The sequence below is a fragment of the Hydra viridissima genome, unplaced genomic scaffold (assembly GCF_058129835.1).
Source record: "Hydra viridissima isolate aposymbiotic clone 2 unplaced genomic scaffold, HvirCarnegie_v1 scaffold_10, whole genome shotgun sequence".
Taxonomy (NCBI): Eukaryota; Metazoa; Cnidaria; class Hydrozoa; order Anthoathecata; family Hydridae; genus Hydra; species Hydra viridissima.
The window spans coordinates 6549565-6565823 of NW_028324309.1; the positions used below are offsets into that span (position 1 = coordinate 6549565).

At 31.9% G+C, this 16259-nt stretch overlaps 1 protein-coding gene across 1 annotated transcript; it reads right to left on the bottom strand.

Annotated features, from left to right (window-relative positions):
• Nucleotides 1-344: 344 nt before the first annotated feature.
• On the bottom strand, nucleotides 345-2877 carry LOC149882887 (uncharacterized). The gene is made up of 2 exons (XM_090100688.1): nucleotides 2509-2877; nucleotides 345-1847 (listed from the first exon to the last, which is right to left on the bottom strand). The coding sequence occupies exons 1-2, from the start codon at nucleotides 2858-2860 to the stop codon at nucleotides 829-831; spliced, it is 1371 nt and encodes a 456-aa protein (XP_089956814.1). The 5' UTR covers nucleotides 2861-2877; the 3' UTR covers nucleotides 345-828.
• Between the last annotated feature and the right edge of the window lie 13382 nt (nucleotides 2878-16259).

Genomic DNA, 16259 nt, shown 5'->3' on the forward strand with positions numbered 1-16259 from the left:
GTTTCGATTCAAGATTCGAAACAATAAAATGCTTATACGCAGAGCAAGAATTTAAATATATATATAAATTCTTTACTATATTTTTACTATATTGAGCACTTTGGCATCACACAAATCTTTTTAATTACTTTAAAACAGTTCTCTAGTTTAATTGCTAAGATTTTCCCTCAAAAAATTATTACATAACTGAAGAATTCTAAAGGACTAAACGATATTCTGTTGGTTATTTACAGCATTAAACGCAAGTGATGACATCATACTGATTTAGGTATAGACAAGGCTTCAGTACATACATCGATTGATTTAGGGAGAACTCACAAGAGAATTGATAACACATAGGCTTAGACAGGGATTAATATTATTCGTTTTTACTTTCTTCGTTTTACTTTGTTTTTGAAGAAATAAAGCGCTTTTTTTAGCATTAAAGTGCACAAAATGTATCAGGGAACTGTGACCTTATATAGAATTTGTAAATATATATGGAACATGGGAGAACAATTTCCACTTCAGACTTAAGTATGGGGAATAAGTAAAAAAGTATGGGGTATAAAATCTTAAACTAATTAACATCAATATTTGAATATAAAAAAATACATCTGTTTAATTACTTCAATTTTAGGAAAATATTACATGAAACGCAATGATGTAAAAACACTCAATTACATATAATACTTTTTATAGTTTAATAACTATACGATTCTTTTTATTCTTAATTAAAAATAGAGCTTACAAATAAAATATGTTACTTTTGATAAAAAAATATGATTCAGAAACATGAAAAAACATATTTAAAAAAGGTTAAAAAATCTGCTACTAATAGAATACACCCTACTTTAAACTTTTACGTAGTGAAACTTCTCCTTTACGGGAAATTTTATGCCCTATTTCACTTCTTCTCATAATCTGAATCCACGTTTTAACAAAGGCCCTAATTCTGATATTAATCCACCTTTTAATAATTTTCTCATATAATACATTTTTTATACTGTCATTTTCAAGGTCCATTGTTAGCATCTCCCATTTTTCTATGACTAATTCACTTTTAATTATATTGTTATAAACTAAAGTACTTAAATTTTCCCCGCAATAAGTGATTAGCAAATTTTTGTTTATAATTTTACAAGCATCTATTTCAATTTGACGAACAAAAAGCAAAAATCTGTCATTTACTATTATGAGCCCTCCTCTATTAACTCTTTCAACCCAGTGTATTGTATATTTATTTATATCTGCACATTCATCTTTTGGCTCTGTCTTTGATCCCCATAATGATAATAAATCAATTAATGCTTTACCCTGAGGTGATCGTTTATCCTTTATATTTTCTTTAAGAACATATATTATATAACCAGCAATATATCTAATAGTCTCTTCTTCAGAAATATCAAGAGGCTTATAAACTTCCTTGACATTTACATCTAAATTTATACATTTAACACGATACTCTAAACTCCATTGCAATAACCTATCAAATATATATTGGAGTAATAGACTGTTTGCTTTTTTCGATGTAGAAATATTGCTAAGGGATAGGAAATCATTCCAAATATCTTTTGCTTTTTTTAAATAGCATAAATGCAGAAATTTTTTGAACATTTCTTCTCTGTTATGGCACATGGTTCCATTAAGTTTTATAATTGTAAAAATTTCAGCTTTAGCAAGACTGTCAAACTCCTTAAGCTTTGATGTATCTTTTGATAACACTTGCATTACTTCTTCCGCCAACAACTTGACTTCTACACCTGGTCCAGTAATGTTATGCATAGGATCTTCAAATGCTTCCTTTAAAGATCGAGTAATAAAGTTCTCAGAGTGTGTGTTGAACTCTGATTCTATCAGCTTAGGAGCTATAAAGAAATGAATAGATATTGGTAATAAACATGACATGACGTAAAATATAATTAAATGTATATAAAAAGTATACATGCAGGGTGTTCGCCAGAATTATATTTTATAAAGCCAGAATTATATTTTATAAAGTGTTTTTAAAATATTGGGAATATTTGTAGTTATTGTTCTACAAAATATTGGCAATTTTTGTTAAAATTGATTATACTAAAAATAGTCATTGAATTTTGGGAATTTTAAACCCATTGGGAATTCAACGGTATATGCAGTGCCATCTGGCTGGCTAACATCCAGACATGTTACATTAATATTTTAATATAAAATTAATTATATTTAATATGCAATTATAATAGCATAATTGTATATTGTAAAATAAATGCAATTATAACTCACTAATATACATTATTTTTAAACTGTTTAAAATTCTTAGTCATGATTTTTTTGTATTCATTTTGTGTAGCTTTAATTACATCTTTTAATCATTGACAGATGTGTTAAAGCTACAAAAAAAATATTAACTTAATGTAATGTTTTAATTACATTAAAATATGTAACAAAAGCTACAAAAAATGAATAAAAAACAATCATGAAATGATTTTTAAACAGTTTAAAATAACACTGAAATACTAAAATCAGCAACTTTTTTCATTAACAACTTACTTTCTCCATGCATATCTTTTCTACACTTTTCTTCGTGAATTTTTAAAAAATTTTGATTTTTATACTTTTTACTACAAAAACTGCAACAAACTGGAAGTGTAGTAAGGGTGGACGAAGATTTATTTCTAAAGTAGACCTCTTCGAAAACAAATTGAGAAATATTATCATCGCTTACAAACACAAGCTTTGGAATATGAGGAAGTTCCTCCACTATAAAATCTATAGCAATATCATCCTCGTTGATTAAATCCTCAGAATTCACGATTTCTGGATTGAATAAAAATGAATCTATCTCCAGTTCTTCGTCAATGTCTATATTCTTTAAAGCAAATTCCAGTTCAATATCAGCCATTTTCAATGTAAACTTTTTATCTTATTTTTTAATTTATTTTTTAAAACGTTCATAACATTTTTTTAAAGAAATATCATTGGATATATACTTTTTAATGTGGAATGTGATTGGATAACCTTAAGTTATGATAATTACGCGAAAAGTCATTGAAAATTATGTTACAACTAAGACTGTTCCGTGAAAAATGACATAATTTAACTTCGTTCTCACTCCATCTATAATAACTCTTTGGAATGTCTGTTATCGTAGATAATTAAAGATTGCTGTTTTCTTAAAGTTAAATTCAGGTTTCAGTTTTTATACCCATTAAAAAAACCTTTTCCTGCAATCTTTTTTTCTTCGTTAAGCCGATGTTTTATTTTCAAATATTCTGCTAAATCATGTACTAAACTCAAAACTTCATACCTAGAAAGTCCTAAGAATAAAAAATCTGCCTTTTGTATGCTTTACCAGTTTCAAACTCATCATTGAAAAAATTTTCAAAATATCCCAACTTGGGACATGGGACTACAGCTTATAATTTTTTTTTTTCTATTACTTTTTTTTAAGTAACAAATTTAATAGATGTCAATTAAACTATATTTAATTAACAACTCTTTTATGATTGCACATTGTTCGTTAAAAATTTAAAAAACTTTTTTCAGCGGTTAAAATTACGTCTAATTTTTTTAACAAATTACTTTTAGAATAAAATTGGTTGAAAAAATTGATGTTCTTTTTTTTTTTTTTCTTCAGATTGAATTTAGAGCGCTTTAGCCAAAAACTACTTTTTTTTTTTTACACATTTTCTTAATTTCGGACGTCAATTTTTCCTTGAGATGCGGGGCTTTAGGGGTGTGTACGAAAGTGGAATAGAGCCAGAAAGTCCAGAATTGTCTATGATTAAAAAAAACAAAATGTTCAAAACATGATTTTACTGCTAAAGTTTATGTATGGGAAAATCGGAAATTTCAAATGACCGCATCTCATGAACCATAAAACGTTTTAAGCTGAAATTTTCAGCATTTGATTCTCCCATTGATATAAACCAATTCATTAAGTTTAATTACAATCTGAGTTTTTCCATGTTGGACCAAAGGTCCACTTAGCACGGAATGACTCGTTGACATAACTTTTTTAGTGATCTTTCTCATTTAAAAAATTTTCATTCTTGTAAAAAATTTTAATAAATGAAGCTGAATTTTTCAGCTCATCATACAGTTTTCATTTCTCATAATGTTTTTGTAGCTTAATTATTTCCGGCTCCATTACACAGTTTTCATTTCTCATATGGTTTTTTTAGCTTTCTTTTTTTGGGATAATACAATTTTTATAAAAATCAATATAATCTGAATCAGTGAGACATTTTGAAAAATCATATGAAAAATGAATTTTGTACTTATACTGAACTACCAACTTTTGAGTGTTTATTTATTGTCATTTTTGATAAATCATGTTTTCAAAATCAAGTTTTTCACATTTTTTTTTACAGAATGTTGAGGCAAGTGCGGCATTTTTTTCTTAATTTATTTTTCATCATATACTTACTTTTACAAATTTTGTTGATAATTGGTTACCTTTATTATAAGTTTATCATTTCAAAAAGTTTTATATAGGAGTACCATCTTAAACTCTTTCTCTCAAAAGTTTTAATTTATTATCCAGATCAGCTGTGTACAGATAAGTGTTATAGACCCAGGATGCATTTTTAATCATTTTCTGTTACATTTCTATAAAATATGATATATACCATTGAAGATTTTGAGGAATATATTTGAACTAAAAAACTTCATCAACTTTTTACCGCTAACCTGTCAGGTTCGAGTATACCAAAGAGAATGACGTAATTACAGAGTTGTACAACTACTACACTCTTGCCTAAAGATAGCAATTCAACCTAGTTCCAACAGAAATCTAGAAATCTTTAACAGTGATTTCTAAAAAAACCTTTAACAGTGATTTCTAAATTCTAAAAGAAAGAAGCGAAATCTACGATTGCATATTTTCGGAAATTCAGGTAAACTTTAACCAGCTCAAATTTTAGAAATTTTCATATTTAAAAAGTAGTGCAAAACTGAACATTTTTAAAATGTAAGTTTTATGTCCTGTACGATTTTTTGCTTGAGTATGGAGTTATTGGAGTTTGTTCATTAAGAGTTTAGGAGATGGATTATACTGCATCTCATATATATTCTAAAGAAAGACCTACTATTAACACTTTTTTTCAATTCAAACAGAAACCGTGCTCAACTAAAATAATATAAAGTTTTTTGCATATGACCAGAATATCAATGAACCTCTAAATTTTAAACTCTGATTGGAGCTTTTTTTATTATGAACTGGCAGGGGTACCCGACGCTGTCCTGGAATAAAGTTAACCATTGAGCAAATCAGATAAAGGGGGGAATAATTCAAAGTGTGGAAGTTTAGCCCAGATAAGTGGTTTCCAGTCTGTGCCACGTGGAGGCACTTCCACATACAGACCAGTCTTTTTGTCTCAAGACTTACAGTCAAGGACTTAGACACAGAAAGAGAAACCTAAAAAGAAATGAAAAATTTCCTGTTAGTTTTTACATACCTGCCTTGCAAAACTCCTGGTCTTTGAAATGAAAGGCTGTTGAGAAACCTAGCTAGAGAAACTTACATAGACATGGAAATATCAGTGTTCATTTAAAAAATTATGAAATGAGATTTAATCCAGAACTTGTCTGTAAACAATATTTTTTGAAACTCCTCCAGGGACCAAAATAAAAAGATTCCTAGAAGAGCCAACTCTAGAGTAGGCAACATAAAATTGACCATGTGAGAAACATGGAGACCTTAAATCAACACCACAGTATTTGATGGATTGTCCCTGAGACTTGTTGACTGTTATGGAAAATGCTAGTCTAACAGGGAACTGAAGACTTTTGAATGGGAATTCAAAATTGGAAGCTACTAAGGGAATCCTGGGAATAAGAACGCTTTCACCAGCGCCCTTTCCAGTCAGAATTGTTGCCTCAATGGTGCTGCGTAGCATTCTTTTCACACACAGTCTAGTTCCATTGCACAGTTTGGGAGGGTACAAATTTCTCAACAGTATAATAGGTGATCCTACCTTTAAATAAAGTGAGTGAGGTGGCATACCAGGAGGATTTTGGGCATTTAACACCTCAACAGGAAAATGAACTGCATTAGATTCCTTAACAACAGCATCAATTGACTCATGTAAGTTGGGTTCACCTGGCAACATTGATAAAATCTTAGTATTTATATCATGAACATCATCATTTTTGGCAGCAAGAATTGCTCTTTCTGTCAACCAACTTAAGTTTTGATAGTTTATTTCCACACTTGGATACACAACATTGATAAGGTCCTCAAGTGACTGTACCAAATTGCACAGCTCATGAATCAATTGAATTTCATTGTTGACATTTTGAGGAAACCTGCCATCACCAATTTCCAAAAGAACATTTGGAAAATTGTCAAGATTACTATCACTTCCCAAGCTCACTCGCATGTTTTGAGTCAGGGTCAATGTCCTTGCGTGTCTCCACAAATGTGACATTTTCAGACATGCATTGACTTCATCTGCAAGTGTGGACTTTGGGATGACTGGTAAGGTTTGCCGGAAATCCCCACAGAGTAGAAGTAAAGTGCCCCCCATAAGTATGTAATTTTTTCTGAGATCTTTTAGAGTTGTATTTAGACCTTCGATAGATTTATGGTGTGCCATGGTACACTCATCCCAAACAATCAACTTACAATCTCTAAGGATTTGACCCCTACCGCTATTCCTTGATATACTGCAAGTAGGATTGTCTAACCTAGCAATATCTAGTGGAAGTTTAAATGCAGAATGTGTTGTCCTTCCGCCATCCATCAAGGTTGCAGCAATACCAGAAGAAGCTACAGCGACAGCTATCTCTCTCCTAAATCTTACTTCAGCCAATATTAGGTTGGTCAGGAATGTCTTGCCTGTACCTCCTGGAACCTGTAGAAATATTATGGATCCATCCTCATTTCCTAATGCATCCATTATTGATGCATAATCATGTCTTTGATCATGATTGAGTAGAAGCCTTTTTTCAGCAACATATGCTTGCAAATCTTCTGCATTGTAATCAATTTCCCTAAGGTAGTCACTGTGAAGCACAGCACCTTGGTTGCGGGCTGGAGAAGGTAGGCCTAATTGCTGCAATGTGCTGTTATTCATGGACTCACATTTATCTCCGATCAAAATCAAGGCCTCATTAAATACATCTTCAGAATATTCAATTTCAAGATCTGGATTTTCTCGCCTAACCCTTGCAAGAATATCCTCACTCAATGCTTCCTTGTACTTGTTCCACAATTCTGCCGGATTTGAAGGGTTACATGTGCTAATTATAATTGCAAATAAGTTTCGCATTTGTGAAGGTAAAGAAATTTGTTTAGCCTCATTCAAGCACTTATCCCAATGGTTGTTCCCCTCCAAGTGTCCCAACATTTGACATGCCTCACGAAAGGTTTCACACACGCAATTTTCAACAGTTTTCACCTCATTAAAAGACCTTGGGCCTCGCACCTTGTGCAGCAGTAATCGCAAGAAATAGCATTCTTTGTTTTTGGGGTTCACCACAGACACTCTTCCCAAGGCCTTGCCTGCTTTTCTCCTTGACCAACATTTTTTACTTGCATTCCAGGTAAAATAATTGGGAACTTCCACATAAAGCAAGTTCCTTGCAAGTTCATCAACTGTACAAAGCTTGAAAAATGCCGTCAGAGTTGTGTCACGTGGATTAGCTGATATTTCGGCAGCATTCTGCTCCGTGAAGTACACCCTTTAGCCATTTTCCAGGTGCACTTGAAATTGCATCACAGTAACAGAACGATGATGTATGGAGTAACCAAATATCCTCCAGAATGATTCATTGCTACTCAAATATCTCCCAAATTCGTAGTTACTCACCTCGTCATTGGCTCTTGAGCCAACAACGCCAAAAGCAGTCATGTCACTTCCTTTATTCACATACTTGCAGATATATTTGATAGACTTTACACTACTACAAAACTCAACAATAATGTGTGCATTAAACATTTTAGAAAGCACAGGGGAGTAGGGAACAACCCAACTGTTGTCAACTTCCATTTCCACGTTTCCCCACAATCTTACTTTGGTTATAAAGCCACCATCTAATGGAGCACGACGTCTATACAATGGATAGCCATCTGTACCAGTTTGAGTCTCACATAATAAGTTACGCGGATACTTTTTTGTGCACTTGCCATCCTGCATACATGGGGCTTGGAGATTGTGGCGGCCACAGGGCCTATGAATCATATTCTTAGTTATAATTGCAAACAAATTTGGGTCCACTTCAGGGTTAGGCAGTTCTGCAGATATCACACAGTAAATCTGAGAAGGGTGAATTTTCTAAGGTGTATATACTCTTCAGCCCTCAATTGCTTCTGATTTAGACAAATATATAACAGTCTCTCACTCTGTATTTTTGCACATATATCAACCACAAACTGCTGAAGCAGGTTGCGACAATTAAGCAGGTAGTTCTGCTCTTCATCTCGAACCATCAAACGATATGCATAGAATTCCATGGCAGACACTTTCTTAGAAGTTTCTTCACCACTAATTGGATTTACCTGTCTGAGAGCAAAATTGTATCCATCTTCTCCTTAGGGAAAAAGAAGAGGTTACTGCAAAGCATCATACCAGCGATGTGTTTCAATGATACGCTGGACTCCCGCATTTCTTTTGTGAATAACAATGTCACGTGTTCCAGTCTCTTGGCCAGAAATCACAACTGCAACCTCATCAACTTGTGGAGCATTGTAACGTCTCTCATGCTCACCGGGGGGCCGCCTATCAGCCTTGATAACAACCTTATACTCATCAGAAGGCATTCTAGAAAGAGCTACCTAAAAAGTATGCACCAATGAATTGCACTCGTGAAGCATTCGTTGCAGATTTTCAACAATTTCACGATTTGTACCTGACAAATATGAACACCTCTGAGAGGCAGCATCTCCTACAAAGTACATTTGTAAGAATTGCGGTGCCTTTCCTTCTATTTGTAAAAGCGACCCTGCCAGATGGTACACTTGGCCCTGGACTGTAAAGGTGGACTGAAATCCAGAGTGATCAACAATGTTTGTTGCACCAAATGAGGTCATTTGAAAGCAAGAATTATATTTTCTCATGTTTTTCGAAAAATCTCTCGACTGGGGAGTTTCACCATGGGTAAGACGTAAAAGTTCAGGAGGTGGTGGTGCCAAAGGAGCTAATTTCACCTTCCCACTGTTGCAACATAGTCCAGGGCGCTCACCCTTAAACGTTCTTGCTCTACAGAACTTACAAATCTTATCCATTTTACCGATCAAAGAAAATGTGCTATAATCAGTTGTAGGATCATACATAAAGCCATCAATTTCAACAGACCGTCTGGCCCTGGTTGATGATCTGAACTGCTCTACTCTTTGCCTCTGTTCAGCAAGAAAAGTTTCTCTTTCATCAAGAGTCTGCAATTGTCTCATCTCTATCTCTCTTTCTCTACGCACATTATTTGAGGCCTCTCTTTCAATTTCAGTCTGAGACAATCTTACCTCAAGCTCTCTTGCCCTGCGCTGTGCAAGTAATGCCTCTCTTGCAGCCGCAGTTTGAAGCCTTCTCTGTTGCGCTCGCCGTTCCTTTTCTCTCAACAGTCTTTCATTGCGCTGACCAGGAGTTTCTCGCCTTCCTTTCCTTGAATCGATTCCCTTTCCTCTTCCTCGGGCCATCCTTTTTTAATAAACAAGTATAAATAAGTTTTAAAGTTATTCCATGGCTTCATAATCCTTTTCAGCCCACAACTACTAAAAAACTGAAGCAAAAGAGAAAAACAAAGCAAATTATTGCCGTTTATTTTTTCACCTTGCCTAATTTTGTCATGTCAGATTGATAAGCTGACTTAAGAAATCATTTCAACTTTATAGGTCAAACAATGTGCTAACATAGGCTGTTGCAATCCAAGGACTTTCAGTGAAAGGGACATAGTTATAGAAAATATTGTGCTCAAACATCATGGGTCAACCACTTATTCTCAAAATGTTAAGCTATGAATTAAAATTAAATTGATAACTATCCACTCCAACTGGCTAAAATAAAAATATGACCAAATAATAGTTTCTCTGCATGGGGCAGATAATGTACAAAACCAAACAAAGCCTGTTCAAATCATACAAGACCAAGTTAAAGCATTAACTTTATTCCAGCAAGCAGATCAATTAAGGCTTGAAAAGAGCAAAAGAAAAATAGATAAATTCAAGATCTTATACTCAACCAGGGGTCACTACTATAAAACTCATTCCGATCGGAATTAAAAAAATTGTAAACCCGATGAATTTCATCGGATGCGACAAAATAGGCGTAAACCCGATAATCCCAAATAGCCTCTACTATAAAAATTTTTTTTCGTATCGTAAAAACTTTCCGACGAAAATATTAGCGGGTTCTTAAAAAAAACAAAAAGATATTATCTAGTTAATCAATTGTTTTTTTACATTTTGTTTTGTTTATATTATGGACAGTTGTGCAAAATTTCAACTAAATGCCACAAGAAAAACAAATTTCAAAAAAGAAATGTAAGTAAATTCAATATCCTTATCTTAAATATACATTATAGGGGAACATGGGGTAAGATGACGAAATGGGGCAAGATGAAATTATATTGTTATCTTCAAAACTCAACTAAATATGAAATCTGATTGTAGCGAAGAGGGAAGTAGATTACATCTACTAGATTTATTTATGCTTTTTTTTATAAATATTATTTTCGGAATCAAAGATAATTATTAAAAAGGTTTTTCCTACATTAAGGAAAAAAAAATTTATCCACTTGTATTTGATTTATTTCATCATTACATCACCAGCCAAAGGTAAGCAAGAATTTCTCATTCAGTTTGTTCAATTTGGAAGCCATACAAGTAGTATTAAGCTATGATAACTTATTTATGTAGAGTTCTGAGTCATTTTAAAGATTAAGTAGCCTAGGGGCAAGATGAACGGGGCAAGATGACTCGTTTGTCCTTTCGCCAAAGTACATGTTTTACCATAAACCTGTAATGTAATAATTTTTGTGTAGCTTAGTCATTAATACATTGTTTTTGTGTAGCTTAGTCATTAATACATTAATACTTAGTCATTAATACTTCTTTATTATGCATTAAAATGTTTTGTTTGACATTTGCTTTATATTGTTGTGTTGGAATTTGCTATGAACTGATTAGTAGACTTTTTTTTGCACAGTCCTATATAAATATATAGTTTAATTGTTAAAAAAATAACATAACCGTTTGTATTACATATCTTATTAACTAGAATTTATGGTATCGTGTTATTTGAGAAGGTAATAGTATAATGGAATTTACTTTTTTTAAAGCCGATAATTTGAGGTAACTTTGGTTAATTAGTTTTTTCCAGGCTGTTTTTAATTTTTATATGGGTTTTTTTTGTACATATATGACATACATAATTTTATGTACATATGTACATACATAATTTTTTTTCCACTTTTTGATAAAGTTTCACTTATTGGAACAGTTATTGAATAAGATATAAGTGCTTTTCAAAACGTTCGTCATCTTGCCCCATGTTCCCCTACTTATTTCCAATTACGAATCTTTCTGTGAAATTACCACAGTCCTACGTTCATATGTTTTAGGAGTTTTAAGACGTTCTTTATCAATTTACAAGGCCAGCTAATCAATGTTTTATTAAAATATTAAAACCATTAAATAGTTATAAGTAATTTTTTCACTGTAATTTTCCTATGTTATAGACATACCACAAAGGCAATAATTATATGTCATAGAACTTCTAATTAAAAAAAAAATTTTTCTAAGGCATAACAAAGACAGGCACACAGCCACAATTAAACAGTAATTTTAAAGTAGTGAAATTATTATCATGTTAAATAATTTTCATGTTAAATAATTTTCATCACATTACATCAAAATTATTCTTTATTGTTATTGTTGCCTGTTTGTGTCGACCCTATACATAATACTATTCTCACACATAGTGCATTATATTTAATGTGCTTTAATGTTTTTTACCCAAGGGGACAGAAAAAAGATGCCTACATAGCTCGAGTGTCATTGAGTTTGTCACAAAAATTCGGCAGACTGGATTAAATAATTAAAAGATGTTTTAATGAGAAGATTTGGTGAAAAGTCACAGATGGCTCAAAAACACCAAAGGTTACCAATCTTGAAAAAAACCTGGGCATCCCAGCAAACATTTAGTCTAAAAAAGACGTCTTAAATATGTCTTTTAGACTTATTAGACGCTTTTTATACCTCTAAAAGACATCTTTTTTAGACTCGATGTTTGCTGAGATCTGAGGCTATCTATTCTAAAGCAGTTGCAAATGGACTCCCCATTCCAAACATCTACTACCTAAGACATGTAATAATTTCTTACATTTCCAAAAGTATTCTAAACCTAATTTAAAATTAGATTACCAAGTTTTATTCACATTAGATGTTAGTTTGGTTTGTTAGAAGCAGGATCCATTTTGACCAGACAAAATGTATTGGTCCTAAATGCAACTTATTATAAGCCCTTAAATTGAAGCCTTCGCCACTTCTACTACACTGTAAATAAAAATAAATACCTTTAAAAAGCATCAAAAAACATCCTAAAAGTTGTTATAGGAAACTAAAATTGAACAATTCGATTCCATTTATTAAAAATTTTTTTTTTGGAGAAATTAAAGTAATAATCAAGCTTGCTCTGACCAATCGAAAACTTTTTTTGTTGTCTCCTGAAAAATTTAATTCTCTTTTTAACTATTTAGAGAAAGTCAGTGGTTATCACATTCTTGATAATTTTACTTTATAAAAAGTATCGCTTTAGTATCACCTGTCTATGTTGACCCTTAGATGCCATTTACACATTTTGTGAGTTGGAAAATTTGTGTCATTTTTACTAAAATAAAAATTGCCAGGCACCAGTTTTAGTTACCTGATAATATTTTAATATAGCAAAAGTGACCTATTGCCCAAGGTGTAAATGGTTCCTAGACGGTGCAAAATACTGCAATAATGCAATATCATAATATAGGATGTAATCAATGTTGTAAAGTGTTACAAACTTAAAATGTATTATTTAACTATGTAAGACTTCTGGGACAACATCAAATAAGTGACTACAAAGAAGGTGACAGATTCTAACAAAAGTAGTATGGGGAGTCAAAAGCTAATACCACTGGATGAAATTATTTTTGACATTAGAATCAGATAGTTCTATAGAATATAGTACAACTATTCTAGAATTAAATTCTGAGTTTTTATATTCAAATTCAGTGTATTCTACTGCAATATAAAGAAATCTAGATAAAAGTATTTGTAATTGGCAAAACAGTTTCTTTCATGATTAGTGACACTAACCTTAATAGTCTCTTCTTTTGCAAATAATATTTAATGATAACCTTGGTATTTGCTATTTGTGGAGAAATTCTTATGAAAATAGAGTTTGGTCTGAAAAAGTAGAAATTTATTCGTGCGCAAATTCATACTTTAATTCATTCTTACCCACTGTTAATTATCTGTTGTCGAGGTGGACAGTGAAAAATGAAATGCGGAACTTATTCTAATTTTGTCAATGAGAAATGTTAGAGATTGAGTTTGATTTCTGTTTTTGTTTTCAAAACAAGAAACTGTTAAAAAAAAAGCTAGCTCAAATTATCGGATTTACGATTTCCGCTACACAAAGATCGCGTAAACTTTAATTGGGTTTTTACGCTGAAATTAGCGGAAATTCCGAAAAAATATGTTTATAGTAACAATCCGCTTATTTCAGCGGGTTTCAAATGAAATGGTCGTGAATTCCGATCGGAATGAGTTTTATAGTAGTGACCCCAAGTGTAATTGAATTGCGTGAAGAAACTATTTACGGCGGATTTGATTGACGTAGTTTCTTTGATATGTTGTAAATATAGTTTAAGCGGTTTATTTTATGAGAATATTTGAGGTTCTTTGTATAGTATAAATTGAAGGAAAACTATTTGTAAAGAGAGAGTTATTTTAGGAGAAGAGAAAATGTAGAACTGAAACCTTGTGTTCGCTGCAAGAAAACAACACCAAGGCACAAAAATCCCAGGGACAATTAAGCATCGGCGTTACCGCACTGGCGGTAAAAAAATTTCGGTAAAATGCGGTAAAACGCGTAATACGCATTTTTACCGCAGTGCGGTAAAAATGCGTATTACGCATTTTTACGCTTTCTTGTTACAGAAGACGGTAAAATTGCGTAAAAATGCGTAAAATCGGTAAAAATGCGTAAAAATGCGTAAAATGCGTAAAAATGCGTAAAAACGGTAAAATTGCGTAAATACGGTAAAACTGCGTAAAAGCGGTAAAAATCGGTAATTTCGGTAAATTGTGATAAAAGTTTGTATAAGCGGTAATTATTATGGTAAAAAATTACTTTGTTTTTATCAAGTCAGATAGTTGTTAAATAATTAATTACCTTCTAAAATTAAATTAGCCTCCTATATAAGCTTTACAAAAGTCAAGAAAGACTAACCACCTCAAAGTTCTTCAGTGATCTGATTAGTATACCAAAATCACTACCGAATTAAACCATCTTCAAGAAACAATGTCTCTTTGGAATTATTTTACCAAGCTAGACAGAGAAGAGGATAACATCTCTGGCTCTGGCAGAAAATCAGGATTTGCTGAGTGCAATAAGTGCAAAAAAGTGATTAAGCTGTCTCAAGGTAGCACAGTGGAGTTAAAGCTCACTTAAAGTAAGTGTTTTACTCTTACTAAAATTTAGTATATTTTAAACCACTGATCTCAAAATATAACTGGATAGCGTATTCTATCGCTGTTTTCGAAAAAATATTGAAGCCAAAATTGGCCTTCCAAGATGGCGGCGATCAGAGCTCTTAGCGGTGAACCGATGTACATCTTATAAGACTTTATTGTAATATGAAAGAAAATAATTAAACAGTTTTGAAAGAAAAACAAGACAATGAAACAAGTTTTTAAAAAGTTTATAGAAATGAAATGGTTTTAAAAAAATTAGACAATTAAAGATATTGTTAATTTAAATGTTAAAGTTCAAAGTATTCGATATAATTTTTTTATGTGCAATTTACGATTAAATTAATATTTATGTATAACTTATGTACCTTTTAGTTCTTAGTTACCCAATACAGTGTGCTACAAGGTTGATAACACAACTGAATGGTAAGCGGCAGTGGTGTTTACCTACAATTTTGACAAATTTTATATTTTCAATAACGCAACATGCAGTTGTGTTACTAACCTTCTCAGGGGCGTGTCTAGGGGAGGTCTGCTACGTCGCTGGACATACTCAAAATATGTATCTTTATATATTTTTTCACAACTTCAATATTGTAGATAAAAGCAAACAGAGCGAATAATTATAGCAAACTACAGCAATAATTAAGCAAACTATACAAGGTTAATTGTTTGAACGGATGGTAAGAAGTTATTAATCCGGGATAACAGTTAGATTTATGGTTTGGTATTTTATTATAGCGCTTGTCAAATCGAGAACGGTCTAAAATTTATTAAAAAACGATTTATATATTAAACGGAGGTTGTTTTAATTTTTGACTTAAACAAATTAACAAAAAACTTGAATGGACATACCTTTTTTTTATTAAGTTATAAAGTACTTCATTTTTTAAATATTTTCTTTTGTTAATTTAAAAAAAATAAAAGTTATTATTTCTTAGAGAACAAATTCCGGACTTCCATTTCAATTACACCCTAAGTAAAGTTTTAGTCAAATTCTTTTGATATATATCATCAGGAGGAGAAGACTACAATTAACAACAAGTATATATTAAAATATATCAATGGACATCCCCAATTATTTTATACAAAGGTGTGTATCTTTTTAATTACTTGCATTTTGAACAATATAAAAAGAAAGAAAGGGTTTTAAACATCAAAAATTAAATTCGGACTTACGTGTGTACATACACTAAGCCGTCTTACCTCATATATGTGTTTGTCAATGAGGAAGGGGGGGGGGGGGGATGCTAAAATTTAACATTTTTGGGAAGGGTTTAAAATTGCGACTTACCCAAAAAAATTCCTGTACAGGCCCCTGCTTCAAGCACAAGCATTGGGTAGTTAAGAACTAAAAGGTACATAAGTTATATTGCAAATGCTAATTATTTTAAGTTTGAGATTTCTGCACAAGTAAACAAATACTTTTTCTTCACTACTATTAAACAAACTAAATTGAAACAAATTAAATTAAAACTTGTACTTAGTTTTACTGAGAACTTGTATTTTATCATATGTGCCCATATGATAAAATACAAATTATAACGTTATACGGAATTTTTCAATTTATTCAAATGCGAATCATTAAATATCTCGAAATAAGAAATATATGACTTAGACCACTTTCATAATT

What these genes read in the sequence shown, in the direction of transcription:
- LOC149882887 (XM_090100688.1), bottom strand. Translation starts at nt 2,860, where the DNA reads ATGGCTGATATTGAACTGGAATTTGCTTTAAAGAATATAGACATTGAC. An exon ending in AAAAGATATGCATGGAGAAA is followed by an intron (nt 1,848 to 2,508) that starts GTAAGTTGTTAA and finishes ATTTCTTTATAG; the next exon opens with CTCCTAAGCTGATAGAATCA.